At 40.2% G+C, this 16490-nt stretch overlaps 1 protein-coding gene across 1 annotated transcript; it reads left to right on the top strand.

The window, feature by feature from the left end:
* Window positions 1-9044: 9044 nt before the first annotated feature.
* Window positions 9045-9959, top strand: LOC118013085 (olfactory receptor 6X1). The gene is given in 3 exon segments (XM_035008738.1): window positions 9045-9204; window positions 9207-9603; window positions 9605-9959. Coding segments are annotated over 3 exon segments (912 nt in total).
* Window positions 9960-16490: the final 6531 nt, after the last annotated feature.

Raw genomic sequence — 16490 nt, 5'->3', positions numbered from 1 at the left:
ATGTAAACTTACATGTTCACAAAGCTCGATAAATACCAAGGAAGACAAACAAAACAAAATTACACCTACATGTATCATAATTAAATTTCCAAAAATCAATGATAAAAATTGTTAGGACAATCAGAAATTAAAATATTCACCATACCCACCCACACATCACAACACATGTTATATAAATATGGAAATATACATAATACATTGCTTATGTCTCATGAGAACCATGCAAGTCAGAGGAAAATGGGACAATATCTTTAAACTGCTTGGGGTTGGGGGTGGAGTGGAATAAACTACCTAGAATTCTTTATGCAGTAAATATATCCTTCAAAATGAAGGGCATGTAAATAAATTTCACACAAACAAAAACAGAAATTTTTGCTACAAGACCTTCACTGCAAGTAAAGTTAAAACGGTGGCTCAGTTGGTTAAGTGACTGCCTTTGGCTCAGGTCGTAGTCCCGGGGTCCTGGGATAGAGCCTCGCATTGGACTTCCTGCTCAGCGGAGGGCCTGCTTCTCCCTCTGTCTCTCTCCCCTGCTTGTGCTCTCCTGCTCGCTCTCTGTCAAATAAATAAATAAAATCTTTTTTTTTTTAAAGATTTTATTTATTCATTTGAGACACAGAGATACAGAGAGAGAGAGAGCATGAGCAGTGGGAGAGGAAGAGGGAGAGGGAGAAGCAGACTCCCTGCTGAGCCAGGAGCCTGATGTGGGACTCGATCCCAGGACCCTGGGATCATGACCCGAGCTGAAGGCAGACGCTTAACCATCTGAGCCACCCAGGCGCCCCAAATAAATAAAATCTTTAAAAAAAAAAATTAACTCAAATGGGGCACCTGGGCGGCTCAGTTGGTTAAGCATCTGCCTTTGACTCAGGTCATGATCCCAGGATCCTGGGATAGAGCCACACTTCGGGCTCCCTTCTCAGCAGGGAGTCTGCTCCTCCCTCTCCCTCTGCTGCTCCCCCTGCTTGTGCTCTCTCACTCAAATAAAATCTTTTAAAAAAATTAAAAATGGATCATACAGTTCAACATCTAAAAGAAAACACAGAAAAATCTTTGCAATCTTGGGGTATGCAAAGATTTCTTAGGATGCAAAAAAAAAAAAAGAAACATAAGAAGAAAAAAATAAATTAGATTTCAAAAAGTTAAAACTTTTGTGTATCAAAATATATTATTAAAAAATTATCAGGGTGCCTCAGTGGTTCAGTCGGTTAAGTACCCAACTCTTGATCTTAGCTCAGGTCTTGATCTCAGGGTCATAAGTTTGAGCCCCATGTTGGGCTCCACACTGGACATGGAGCCTACTTTAAAAAAAATTATTAGGGTGCCTGGGTAGCTCAGTCTGTTAAGTATCTGCCTTCAGCTCAGGTCATGATCCCAGGATCCTGGGATCAAGCCCTGCATCAGGCTACCTGCTCAGCAGGGAGCCTGCTTCTCCCTCTCCTGCTCCCCTGCTTGTGCTCTCTCTCTCTCACTCTCTCTGTCAAATAAATAAATAAAATCTTTTTGTTTGTTTGTTTGTTTGACAGAGAGCACAAGTAGGCAGAGAGGCAGGCAGAGGGAGAGGGAGAAGCAAGCTCTCTGCTGAGCAGGGAGCCCCATGTGGGGCTCGATCCCAGGACCCTGGGATCATGACCTGAGCCGAAAGCAGACGCTTAATGACTGAGCCACCCAGGCGCCCCTAAATAAATAAAATCTTAAAAAAAAAATTATTAGTAAGCCACAAATTGGGAAAAAATATTCTGTTTTTTTTTATCTCACAAAGGACTCATATCTAGAATAAAGAACTTTTGTGACAATAATAAAAGGAAAATTAATCTAATTTTTAGTGAATAAAATATTTTAATTAATTCTTCACAAGGAATAAATATATGAAGTCAATAAGCATATGAAAATTTGCTCAATATCACTAGTCATCACAGAAATGCAAATTAAGTTAACATTGAGAAAACCCTACTTACCCCTACAATAATGTCTTTTTTTTTTTTAAAGATTTTATTTATTTATTTGAGACAGAACGAGAGACAGAGAGCATGAGAGGGAGGAGGGTCAGAGGGAGAAGCAGACTCCCTGCCGAGCAGGGAGCCCGATGCGGGACTCGATCCCGGGACTCCAGGATCATGACCTGAGCCGAAGGCAGTCGCTTAACCAACTGAGCCACCCAGGCGCCCAATAATGTCTTTTTTTAATTGATAGTAACAAATATTGGTAAAATGTGGAGCAACTAGAACTCCTGTATGTTTGGTTGATGGGACAGCAAAATGGTGAAATCTCACTAGAGAACAATTTGGCTCTTTCTTAAAAAATTAAACATACACTTACCTCATCTCAGAAAATTCAGCTAACATTTATTCATCTAAAATAAATAAAAACATAGGCTCACAAAAAGATTCCTGCATGAGTATTCAGCACAGCTTTATTCATATAATTAAAACTGAAACAACTCAATAACTTATGAACCACTAAGTGAATAAACAAGGTGTGGTATGTTCATGGAATATGGAATGTGTAAGGAAGGAAAACTTCCCCTCTCTCCCTTTCTAGTTTCTTTGGCTGGTCTAATAATTAAATTGACATAAGACAGATTAAGAGGAGAAAAAAACAAAAATTTTTTTTTAGAAAAAAATAATTTTAATTTTGTATGTACAGCAGCTCGTAGAAATACGAGATTCAAAAAAAAGTGACCAAACCAGGCAGCTTTTTTATCTTTTAGACAAAGAAACAATAGATTTGTGAGGAATTGACAAGACAGAGAATTTTGGACTTGGGGAGGTAAATTGGTAAAGTAACAAGGATTGTTTTTATAGCTTTCGTGGCCCTAAATTCTCCATCTCTGGTGATAAGGATGTCTCTCTTCCTCCTGGTTCAGGGAGGGTATACCTCACATGGGAGACTTATTTCCTGCTTTCAGGGAGACAAAGGAAGTTCAGAGTGTCCTTCCTGCACTCTGAACTTAAAGTTACTTTCTTAAGTAACTTTAATTTTAAATAATCAATATGCCAAAGTGTTATATTTTGAGGCAGCCTGCCCTGAACCTTATCAAATACTGCTCAGCAATCAGAAGGAATTAATGAACTTTTTCTATTTGACAGTAGGGTTGAATCTCAAAAATTCTTTGCTAAATGAAAGCATCCAGACGCAAAAGAGTATACAGATGGTATGATTTCACTCATATAAAATCATACAGAAGTCAAGACTAATCTACAGGCATAGAAATGAGGTCAGTGGTTGTTGGAGTGGGAGGGAAGGTGTTGAGGAAGACTAACTGAAAGTGGCCACAAAGGAATTTTTTGGAGTGCTGAGAACCTTCGAAATCTTAATTGAAGTGGTGGTTCCATGGGTATACACATCTGTCAAAACCCACTGAACTGTATGCTAAAAATGACTGCATTTTATTCTATGTAAATTATACCTCATTAAAGTTTTTTTAAAATTACAACTCTAGCTCTATTTTCTCGTTTTGCAGAGTGTCCCCCAACAATGAGTTATGCTTGCTATATCCATCAACTCTCTGTTGACCCTCAAGAGTTCAAAACCCCATCTTTTCATTTAGCACCATAAGATAGTTCACCAAAAAAGTCGTACAATTCTATGCCATTCACTCTTGGATTTCTGCATACCTGGTCACTTGTCACATTATTAATCAAATTTCCTACCCTTGATTCAACTTAGTTCAATAGAGGATCCCATTTAATTATTAAGAAACCACTGATTGTTCTTCTTGCAGAAACTGTGAAATTCAAGATCTAAAACCCACAAAATCATGGATTCTCCTATTTTAATTATCTCAGGAGTGGAGGGATGACTGGTCCCAACTAGAATTTAGAAAACTGCCAATGCCCCGCCTTGACTTACGAATAAAGTTTTAGCGAGACTTTGTTTTCTCCTGGGAGTCTCTGGAGCACATCCATGGAGACCGATGTCCCAGAGGAAGCTAAGAAAGTGCCCCACTAACAAACTGCTATTCTGAGAGAAGAAATCTTGACCTAGTGTGAACTGATCTATTAATCAGTTTCCACACAATTCTCTTAAATACTGAAGCAATCTTGCTATTTCCTGAAAGCTTTATGAATGAAATTCAGCAATGCGTAACAACACTTACCTTAAATTTTAGAAAGAGAGATTCATTTTCCTGGTGCAAAAAAGGAAATTTTCTGTTTCAATTCTGTGCCTTTATAAGCACCTTTCCTTTCCTTTCAGTCGGCTCTGTGGATAAGGACACGCCTCTGCCTCCGGACCAGAAGTGTTTCCCTGGGAATCATTAGTGCTTGAGTATTGCTTTGCTAAGAGAGAGCAAAGAGTACTATTCTGGGTAAACTGTTGCTCTTCTGTAGAATGAATAGATATGGCTAGGCTTGATGCCTTGAAGCCTTGAAATAAATTCCAATTAATGCATCTCAGTCTCATATAGAAAAGTCATAACCATGACTGGACTTGGACAAGCAAGCAGTCTTAATTCACTGCATTTTACCCGCAACCATCAATCCTTGGGATGAATTTCAAACTGGCTGTCTTTATTTGCATTCCGGTTTTGCACAGTCCCCCAAATAGTGATTCTTGATGCATGTCCCTTTGTGGAATTTATAGGGTATAATCCGGGTGCCTCTGCCGGAAGGTGGTACACTATTGGGCATCTTCAAATTTACTACATGATCAAAGTCTTGAAAAATTGAAATTGTCCCCCAGCAACAGTTCAGAAAAACAAAATGAATAAGCAAACAAACAAACAAAAGATGAGGCTTGGGACATATTGCGCTTAGCCCAGATTGGGAAAAGATATATGTTAATATCTTTGTGCTTTTTTTCTTCTTTTAAGATAATGAAAAGTTTCAGAAAAATGAAGGATGCTTGTCAAACCATTGAGCATCAAGTGGGTTAAGAAAGCTCTCTGTACTCTGAGCAGTCTGGAGATCTGGGATAATAACCAGAACACAGTAAGAAACACAAAGCCCTGATTAGGGAAAGATGGAGCAGAAAGGTTTGCATGAGGCAAAATTTACATAAAAGCTGGAAGCAGCCGTGGACTTGGAGACAAATTATTTAGCAAACAGTCCCTGTTATGTCTCCAGCATTTGAAATATAACAGTAGCATTTTTTTTTAAAGATTTTATTTATTTATTTGAGAGAGAGAGTGAGAGAGAGAAAGAGCACAAGAGGGGGGAGCGGGAGAGGGAGAAGCAGACTCCCCTCCGACAGGGAGCCCGACGCGGGACTCGATCCCGGGACTCCAGGATCATGACCTGAGCCGAAGGCAGTCGCTTAACCAACTGAGCCACCCAGGCGCCCAACAGTAGCATTTTATAAACATATGCATGTATCAGCCTATATAAATTCCTAGGTAACTGGGGACACAGTGTCAACAAAATATCCATTTATATAATCCTTTAGAAAAATCTCTTTTGAGGACTTATTTTATGCCAAGCCCATGCTTAGGCCCCACAGATATTATTGCTGCCCTCACGACCTTAGAGTTTGTGGAGGAAGCCAAACAAACTGTAAATACAATGTTGTAAGCGTTCAGATATGGAAATGCCCAGGGGGTTGGGTGGGGGTGGGGATGGGGGGAGGAGGAAGTTGGGAGTAGCCCTGGAAATAGACTGGAGATGAGAAGTCGGGAAACGCTTCCCGTGACATGGCTCCTCGGCTGGGGTCTAGAAGTCAGACTGGATTTAGCCAAATGTGGGAGAGATTGGGGGAGGGGATTCTAGGCCAAGTTAACAGCACGTGAAGTGATTAGGTGATGAGAGAGAAGATGGCACCTTCAGGGAACCAGAGCAGGGGTCAGCAAACTGTTGCTGTAAAGGGCTGGCCTGATCATGGGTATTTTAGGCGTTGGGGGTCCTATAGTCTCTGCTGTAACTCTCAACTCTGCGATTGTAGCACCACAGCATCCACAGGCAATATGTAAACAAATTAGTGTGATTCCAGGGAAATCCTATTTACAGATAGTTAGCCAAACTCTAAACTTGGGTAACTCAATAAGCACAGAGCATAGAATGGGGAAGGAAAATGGCAGAGCAGGCTGGAAGATTGGGTGAGGTAAGACCAGATCATCAATGCCTTGAATGTCACACCAAGGAGTCTGGGTGCTACCCTTAAGGTTCCGAGGAGCGACATGGTCAGAATTGTGTTTGAAAAGGACCGATCTAGCTACAGTTTGAAACATGGGTAGGAAAGAGTATGACAGGTCAGGAGACAGGGAGTTCAGTTAGGAGGCTGTCTTGATCCCGATGAAAGATAATGGCATGCACAAAAATAGCCTCGAAGAGACCGAAGGAACAGATTGGAAGGTAAGGAGGTAACATGAACAGGACAACTCCTGATTGCTACGGGGAAATGAGGAGGAATGCCATATGACTCTATATGTCATGACTTCTCCAAAGGAAAAGAAATAGAGTCTAGACTATATAGTTAAATCTGGTAAACATGTCGACTGCAATGTTTAATCCAGTAATCCAGTATTTTAACTCTATCCCCTTAGCTTCCTAGGATTACTTTCCTGTCTTTCTCTGAATATTGCTTTCACCTGCTAACTCACACCATCTGGCCTTCCTCGATATCTCACAAAACTTTACATGTGCTCACGCCCCAATCTAGTCGGCGGTCCAGACAGCTACTGCCTGGTTCCTGCCCCTTCTCTTTTGCTCTGCATCCCTCCTGCGGGCCACTGCTCTCGCCAGGCACGCCCACTTCTACTGCTACCATTTCTGCAGACGCCATTGCTGCAGCTCCTGGGTCCTCATGGTGCCAAAGCCAAGTCATGGTCCTTACAAAAGTACGCAGGGTCGGTATCTCCTCGTCTATGCCTTGCTTTCTCACTTGGATACATAGCAGTGCTATCTGTGACCAGAATCTCAAAGGAGCCCATTCAGATACCACCAGCAGTCCCTTCCTCCATGAAGCATAGATAAATGTGTACGTGTGTTGGGGAGGAAGGTGACACCATATTTTCCACACATACACATATGCACAAATTTGCCCCATGTTTGCAAACTCCCTGACTCAAGATTCTCTCCTCCAAAAGTCTCATGAACCCATCATGTACACTGACTTCCAGGAGGCCTGCCCTACCTGTTAGTTTATCAGAAGTGCCTAGACTGGCCCAACTCCCAGCTCCAGCTGAATTCTCTGCTTTAGTTCTATTTCACAAACTTCAGGCCTTGTCTGGAAGGCATTTTCCCTCCCTACCCCACTCTCTTTTCCTATTGAACGCCTCTAGACTCAGCTTAGGCATCTCCTTCTCTGGAAAACTTTCTCTAACCCCTACCCAAGCTGGGTGAGGGGTCTTTCTGCGTTTTCCCAAAACAATCTGTGCACAAATCTACACTATCACTCACTGGGTTTCTCCCTATTTAAATGATAAGCTCCTTAGTCCTCTAGGAGGACTTGGAACATAGGAAGCTCTCAACAAATGCTTAAGGAATATATAGGTCTAGTTCTCCAAATTGTGGAACGTTTAGTCCTTAGAAATTTTGTATTAAGCAGGAGAGACTGCCACTCCCTTCTGAGTGGGGAATGAAGATAAATCTATATCTACCCTATTTTGAGGGACAAGGCTCATGGCCAGTTATATTGACCATTAGTACAAATTCAAATACTTCTCTGTCTCTTATAGTCTCATGGGAAATAACTGAAGCTTTTGACTTAATAGGCAAAAAATAATAATCCTTTCCTGGTCTAAAAAAGAGGTGGGAGGAAATGGGAGCATTTTTCTCCTCTGCGCTCTCAAAGAATTCTAGTTCTCTGATGTGGGGTAGAATGAAGCCACAAATCAATGAACTTTCCCATACTTTGAAAGTGGGGCAGTTCATTTCACAGCAATTTACCTTACCCACTGCAAAGAAGAACCATGTGGAAGAATATCCTCAGTAAGATAGGAAGTAGTGTTACTGTTTTCCAGTGAATTTTAAGAGAGTTGAAAGTTCTCAACCTATGAATTTGCATATACAAATAGGAATGCTTTGCTTGGTATGGAAAGATACTTAGTCACAAAGGAAGGTTTTGGTAGGGATGTACTTTCCAGGATCCAGTTTGTTATCTAAAGAATTTGCTAGAGGGTGCCTGGGTGGCTCAGTTGGTTAAGCATCTGCCTTCGGCTCAGGTCATGATCCCAGGGTCCTAGGATTGAGCCCCACATCGGGCTCCCTGCTCAGCAGGAAGCCTGCTTCTCCCTCTTCCACTCCGCCTGCTTGTGTTCCCTCTCTCGCTGTGTCTCTCTCTGTCAAATAAATAAATAAAATCTTTAAAAAAAAAAAAAAGAATTTGCTAGACTTTTTACTTTTTAGTTTCATGTCTATGGATCTTTACCCAGTATACAGTGATTAGGTACATCTGCATATTAGGCACTAATTCAGCTGGTCTTGGCATTTTAAATTAAAGCTTAGTACATTTTCCTACTTGCTTAGCAATTTTATTCATTTCATTTGAATGTTTTTTAGTCTCCTTTGTTATGAGTCTGAATTAGTATTTGGAAGTGGATTCTTGAGAAAAACATCTGTTCTATTATCTAAGTTAGTATTTCACTGCTAATATATAACAGCAATGATTTTTAGTTGTATAAATACACCCAGACAGATGGGGGGGGTTGTAAAATCAGCTTTCTTAAACATATTTGTAATATAAATCAAGAATTTCTTTTATTAGAGTATAAAAGGGGAGTATGGCTTATTTCTTATGAACCCACAGCTCAGTTTATGCAGACATACCATTGTATACACTTTAAAAAATCATATGGATTATTGACAATTAAACCATGTTGCAATGATCATTCTCATAGCTGTGTATGGATGGAAAAGTACTTTTCCACTCATCAAGTGTACTTAGTACTTTCAAAGTCCATTAAAAGATGGTTTAGCTGGCAAAAGGACAAGCCCAATCCTGAGTAACGAAGGAGTGCTGAGGGTGTATATGTGTATGCAAAGGAGGGGGAGTGCCCTGATGGACCTTAAATAGACTCAGAATCCTCCTTTTTTTGTGTCCAACCTGTATTTGAGCATGAGATTTGAAGAAGCTACTTTCTTGCTTGTCTTTCTAGAGTATCAAGGGACATGAGGACTGGCATGACAATCACAGAGTTCATCCTCCTAGGCTTTCCTGATATCCAAGGACTACAGATCCCTCTCTTTATAGTCATCTTTTTCATCTACATATTAACCCTTGCAGGCAATGGGCTCATAATTGCCATTGTCTGGGCAGAGCCCAAGCTACAAAACCAATGTACTTCTTCCTCTGCAACTTGTCCTTCTTAGAGATCTGGTACACCACCACAGTCATCCCCAAACTGCTGGAAACTTTTGTGGTGGCAAGAACAGCTATCTGCATCCCCTGCTGCCTATTGCAGGCCTTCTTCCACTTTTTCCTGGGCACCACTGAGTTCTTTATCCTCACCATCATGTCTTTTGACCGTTACCTGGCCATCTGCAAGCCCCTTGACTACCCCACCATTATGACCAGCAACCTCTGCCTGCGACTTGCCCTCAGTTCCTGGGTGCTAGGCTTTACCATTGTCTTTGGTCAGATGCTGCTGCTCATCCAGGTGCCCTTCTGTGGCAACAATGTCATCAATCATTTCTACTGTGATGTTGGTCCCATCTCGAAAGCAGCCTGTGCAGACAAGCATTCCGGAGCTCCTGGTGATCCCAGGGTCACTCCTCTTCACAATGATTTCTTATATTTATATCCTGTCCACGATCCTACAGATTCCTTCAGCCACTGGCCGACAGAAGACTTTCTCTACCTGTGCCTCTCACCCGACAGTAGTCTCCCTGCTCTATGGTGCTATTTTGTTCATGTACCTGAGACCCACAACACACTCTTCCTTTAAGATTAATAAGGTGGTGTTAGTGCTAAATACTATCCTCACACCTCTTCTGAATCCCTTCATTTATACAATTAGAAACAAGAAGGTAAAAGCAGCCCTAAGGAAGGCAAGGGCTTGTCCAAAGACTCATCGTCCACAGTAAAATATGCAACACATCAAAATGAACTTAAGGCAGATACAAAAATTAAATGTGAAAGAGGACTGTGGAGAAGGTAAAGATGTAAAAGCAAACTATGATGGTTAAAGTCTCCTATAAGAATTTGTTATGTATAAATGAATCAGTCCTTCAAAAGAAATGAACTCATTCTCCAACAAGGAAATCCCAGAATACCTTCAGATGCATCAAGTAGAAACCGCAAAAGTCAAGGACAACTGTCAGTAGCCTTAAAAAGAAATGTAAGGAATCCTGTCTCCCTCTTTGTTTATAATAACTCTTCTTGCCTCATTTCCTTGTCAATGGCATAAAACATCCCACGCATTTTCTCAGTACTTAGTTTCTTCACAGTATAAGTCCTCTGTAGGCTCCTAATCAATTCTAATGGGTCTTTCAAAAATATTTTAAATAAACCAAGTTTTTGTTTGATAATGTGGGACTTTCATTTGAATAGAATACAAATGTCTACATACACCTAAACGTGTTTATTCCCAGATAATACCAAAACTTGAGGACATCATGTGAAAATTTCTATATTGGATTTAGCCAGTTCCTATGCTTCACTCTAGGTAGGCCAGGTGCCTAGGAAACAAAAAGTCTGAGAACCAGTGAACTATGAAGGTTTTCTTGCTGGAAAACTCAACCCCAAGTTGAGTTTTGACAGGGCTTGAATGTAAGGTTATCATGTAATGTCCTTCAAGGCAATGACAAACCTATTCATTTAACCATGTTCTCAGGCAAGACATTTGGCAGAAAAAGTTTTTTACAGAATGATGATGCAGGTGAGTCAGTTTGTAAAAATGAGTATTATATGTGCCCCTCTTCCACAGCAAAAAAAGTCTATCATTAAAAGTCCATTAAACTGTGATTTTTTTTAAAAAGGATTATTGCAATCCTTTTTTTAAACTTTTATTGTTATGTTAATCACCATACATTACATCATTAGTTTTTGATGTAGTGTTCCATGATTCATTGTTTGTGCATAACACCCAGTGCTCCATGCAGAATGTGCCCTCCTCAATACCCATCACCAGGCTAACCCATCCTCCCACCCCCTTCCCCTCTAAAACCCTCAGTTTGTTTTTCAGAGTCCATTGTCTCTCATGGTTTGTCTCCCCCTCCGATTTCCCCCCCTTCATTCTTCCCCTCCTACTATCTTCTTTTTTTTTTCTTAACATCCTTTTTACTATTGAATTGAAAATTGCAAAAGCAAAACAAAGTGTAATGAGGTGAAAACGTTATTATCTCAACTGTCCGATCTGATCTTATCTTAGAGAGGAGCTGTCTTGGGGCCAGGCAGGTGAAATTGGTCATTTGAAGGCAGAAGGAGAGAGAGAGCTTAAGGATGAATATTACCAAGAGCCCTATCATCAAAAGAATGGTTTAAACTGCCCTGAATGAGAAAATCTGGGTAGTATCTAAGTGCTCCTCAGAGGGGAAAATGGCACAAAAAGTAAAGAGAGGAGAAATGAGCCAAAAAGATGAATGTAGCAGAAAAGTCTGTGGGAAGAAGCCAGTGGAAATTCTCCAAAGTTGGGGAGCCTACAGAGCATTTTAAAGGTGGAGATGCCTATCCTCAATATGAGGCCACATTTCTATGCTGTTCAACTGTCTTCCCCTTGAACCTTTAGTAAAGTCTCCTACATTACCAAATAAATATCTGAACAGTCTGTGTATGTCACACACATTCACGTATGTGTATGCTGTGCATGTAATTCAAGGAAGAACTGAGTTTCTTGTCTGGAATGATGTGGTTTGGATTCGAGACAGCCCATAGAAAAGCTCACAGCAATGGCCACAGAATATGCAGAAATTTTAGGAAGAACTTCAGACTTTCATTGGCTTGGGCATGGATCCAGCTAACCTATATCTAGGGGAATTGAGACACTTGGGTTATATTATTACTTAAAAACATTTTTAAAATCTGCTTTCAAGTTTCACCGATATTAGTTTCCCTGGGCCTAGCCTATTGCCTTAAGAGTTACCTGTTTGAAAAAAAAAAAAAAAAGTTACCTGTTTGATAGCAGACAGAGGGTAACATAAAACACCTTGACAGATCTTATAAAGGAGAGAACAAATGTGAGAGTACCACCTGAGTCCAATTCATGAAAATCAAAACAGACACCATTTATTCATGCATTTTTCATATTTTATTGATGTATTGGTATCATGTCCCAAGCAATGTGCCAGGTACTGATTCTGTTGAAAAAAACATTTTTGTGTAGTCTGCCAGAAAATCAGTGCTAGGGGTTGGAAATGCCAGAGCTGGAGAAGCCTATCCAACAAAGATGTTCCAACACCTGAACATCAAGAATGAAATGGGTTACAAGACTTCTAGGCAGCCCGGCCTTAGATCTTCACCAACATGGTCCCTCCAAAGTCACCAGGGAGTGTGTTGTCTACCTCCAGTGCCTACAGGAGCCAGAGTGTGTTTTGAGGAAAAAGAGCCCTGGCCACAGAGAAAACATGGCAGAGCTTGACTTTACATTGCTCTTTGTTTCTTAGGGCTCTAGAACCCAAATATCTTCCCCAAATGTACATACCCCAGCTTTCTCCAAGAGAATAAGAAATTACACAAGAACTCATCCAAACAATATCATAAACAACCTCTTACTCAGATCCCTGGATAGTAATTATTTTTCTACTACTGATAACTCTAATGACAAGGTGGAGCTCATGCATACAGCTGAGCCAAATCCTTGACAATGAGGTCTTGAGTTAATTTGTTCCTGAAAAATGTACACACTTAGGTAAAGCGGTTGTTTCCATGATGTGTTCCAAGAATACATTAGTTATTAAAAACAGGGTTCAAGTATTCAAATCGGGGGACATACAGAGTTAGACAAGGTTAAGCAGGTTCCTTCACTACTCAATTTCTCAGAATCTTTAACACTATGTTGAAAAAAAATTTCTAACTCCCAAGCTTATGCATATAAAACTGCCTGTTATATCATCTTGCTTTTATTAAGAACTGTGCCTACTATTAGTGATGTAAACCAGAGCAATGACCGTTTCAAAAGGAGACTTTACAATCCTCTCCTCAACCAATCAAATGGTGGCCTCTTGTTCCTGCCTTATTTGGGCAAAACTTCCTTTCCTTATCCACGATCTAGCCCTTCCCTTGTAACTCAGAAAGACCAAAGTCACTTTTGAGTGATACAGCTCTCCTTTACCTGTCAAGTAATAAATTCAGCTTTACTTTTTCAGTTCTAATAATCTTCACATGCATTAGAAACTCCCAAGAGGAAGATAGAGAATATGCCTTTCCCAAGCTTACCCAGCTACAGAGCACTTTTCTCAATGTGCCTTAGACTAAAGCTTTCCTGCCATCTTCCTTAACCTTAAGGAAGGTGCATCCAAAGTCATCTCTGTTTTTATCAGGCTCTTATAATTCCATGATATTCATAAATGACCAACCAACTTGGAGACAAAATTTTTAACTCCAATACAAGAAAAGCTGAATAGACAAAGAATTGGACATGATTACATATTTACCTAAGCATTAGTGCCTGAGCAAGTGGCTCACCACCACTTTGAATTACATATTCTCCTTGCAAGTTTAAATGAGTTCAATTATAAAAATGCCATTTACACATGACTCTTCCAGAACCATCCACTTCTTGTACCTGGTATTCAGCTCGTCTCAGACTGAACAACTAAAAGAGTAGAATGACACACACTTTCAGATCAGCCCACTCCACTAATTACTCCTGCCATTTCTTTAATTTTTCGAAAATAGTCTCTCTCTTCCAAGTGCAGAAGCAACCATTTTCCTAATAATTAGTTCTTTGGTCTTCATCAAATACTGTTTAAAAAACAACAACAACAACCTAATGCCCCCATCTCCACACTATGGCTTTAGTCCAAGCACTTGACCTACAATAATAACTTTGTAAATCACCTTTCCCAATCTACTCTTGGACCCCTTCATTCTCTTCTGTGGCCAGAAAGATCTTATAAAAATCTCTATCTAATCATGTCACTTGATTAAAATCCTTCAGTGGCTTCCCATTAACTGTAAGAGATAATGCTTAATTTAGTCTATAAGACATTTGGTCTATCGGATCTGATCCCTGTTCACAATACCAGGTCCATCTCATATATTTCTCTATTGCTCTCTGGCCCTAGACACACTATCCTCTCAGTTTCTCCAATACCCTAAGCTCCTTTCCACTTCAGGACCCTTGCATACACACTATTACTTCAAATATTCTTTCTTACCCCACTTCCCACTCCCACCCCCAATCTCAGCCTGCCCACTCATCCTTCAGAACTCTGCTCAAAGCTTACCACTCAAGAAAGTTTCCCCTAACCACCTCTCTACCAGCACCATCACCTGGATTAGGACCACCAGTCATAAGCTCTTGTAATAGGTTGTACTTCTCCTTTGTAGAACCTACCACAATCATAAGTAATTTATTCAAATATGTTTCTTCCCTCCCAAACACACACATCCACATGAAATTTAGCTCCATGAGGACAGGTTGTTCTCCACTGTATTCCATATACTACCACAGCATCCGGCAATAGTAGTTACTCAATAAATAAATCCCACTGATGAATGAAGGACCAGATAACTGGACGGACAGAAAATCAGTCACATCACATACAGATTGTAATCTCTGTAGTTATGTTATGTAAATATCCCACACACTGTGTTTTAAAAGTATAAATGAATTACCATAGGCTATATTAGATTAGAATCCCCAATTTATACCAATCACAAAAGTAAATTCAAATTCATAAAAAGGAAAGCAAAAAAGTAGTAAAAGAAAATATAGGATGAAGCCCTGATGATTTTGGTGTGGAAAAAAATGTTCTGGAGTAAGACATGAAATTCAAAGCCACTGAGAAAAACAGTGTATCAAATTTATCCAATTTGAAACTTTTTTTTAAATAAAGACTTTGATTCCTGTTCTTCTTTTTTCCCCCCAAAGATTTTCTTCATTTATTTATTTGACATAGAGAGAGACAGCGAGAGAGGGAACACAAGCAAGGGGAGTGTGAGAGGGAGAAGCAGGTTTCCCGCTGAGCAGGGAGCCCAATGCAGGGCCGATCCCAGGACCCCGGGATCATGCCCCAAGCCGGAGGCAGATGCCCAACAGCTGAGCCACCCAGGCGCCCCCAATTTGAAACTTTAAGACCATAAACAAAGTTAGAATGTAAGCTATAAAGTCAAAGAAAGTATTTGCAACATACATATTAAATGATTACTACAAGAATATATAACATTTAACAAGAATAAGAAAAAAATCCAATTGAGAAATAGGCAAACTCATAGGAAAACTACAAGTTACCAATCAACATACAAAGATTGTTCATTTTCATTCTTAATCCTGGAAAAGGTAAAATAATGAAACATCAATTTTTACCCATTTTACAAGTTGTTTTGAGAGAGAGTGAGAGAGAGAAGGAGCGGGGGGGGGGGCGGGGGAGTCAGGGGGGCAGAGGGAGAGGGGGAGGGGAACCTTAAGCAGGCTCCCTTCTCAGTGCAAGTCAGTCAGGGCTCAATCCCAGGACCCTGAGATCATGACCCAGGCCAAAACCAAGAGTCGAATGCTTAATCAAATGAGCCACCCAGGCACTCCTCACTTTACAAGGTTAGCAACATAAAATAGTGGCATAAATATGGGGGGAAAACATTCTCATATACAGCTGTTAAGATCATAAATTGGTGCAGTCTCCGGGGAGATAATTTGGTAGCATTGATTGAATGTATACAACCTATGACCCAGCAATACTTTTTCTTTGTCCCAGAGTAACATCTGCATGTATGCATGAAGAAGATGTTTATTATAGCATTGTTTGTGATAGTAACAATTATAAACAACATATATTACCCATAGGGAAATGGCTAGTCACACAATGGAATGTTATGCAAAAAGTAGAAGGAATAAGGGAGATCTGTATGTACTATGAACAGGTCTCCAAGGCCCAATACTAGGAGAAAATAGCAAATCAAGGAATCCAACATGAACCCACACATATATGCATATGCACACAAAATAATATATGATTTCTATGAATACATATGTATATTGTATGTAAAAGTATAGAAAAGGTAAGGTAAACACGTAAGAATAACGTTTGGTGAGAGAGATGAGGAAGCCAGGATTAGTAAAAGGTCATTAACTTTATCTGCAATGTTTGAAATGTTTAGAAGAACATTTATGTATCATTTATGAACTTAATATTTTAAAATATTAAATGAAATCTATAATGAGAACATCTGGCACACAGTAGACCTTCACGAACCGTATATTCCTGCCCCTCCATCAAAGGTAACGAGTACCTTGGCTTCAAACACAATAGACTGATCCCAGCAATGTGTCCTATTAAAATGAAACGGGTAAGACATAGTTGGGGGGAGAGAAGGCCCTCCCATGGCACGTGGAGAGGGGTGACTTAGGGGGTTCAAGGGACAGGGAGAATAAAAAGGAAAATAGGGGAGATCACTGACCGAGACAAACTGAACAAATGAGATCAAGGAGGTCAGTCTTTTTTTTTTTAAAGATTTAT

This window comes from Mirounga leonina, unplaced genomic scaffold, assembly GCF_011800145.1.
Source record: "Mirounga leonina isolate KUSES-001 unplaced genomic scaffold, KU_Mleo_1.0 Mir_153, whole genome shotgun sequence".
In the NCBI taxonomy this organism is placed as follows: domain Eukaryota; kingdom Metazoa; phylum Chordata; class Mammalia; order Carnivora; family Phocidae; genus Mirounga; species Mirounga leonina.
This window is presented reverse-complemented; position numbering and strand designations above follow the sequence as displayed.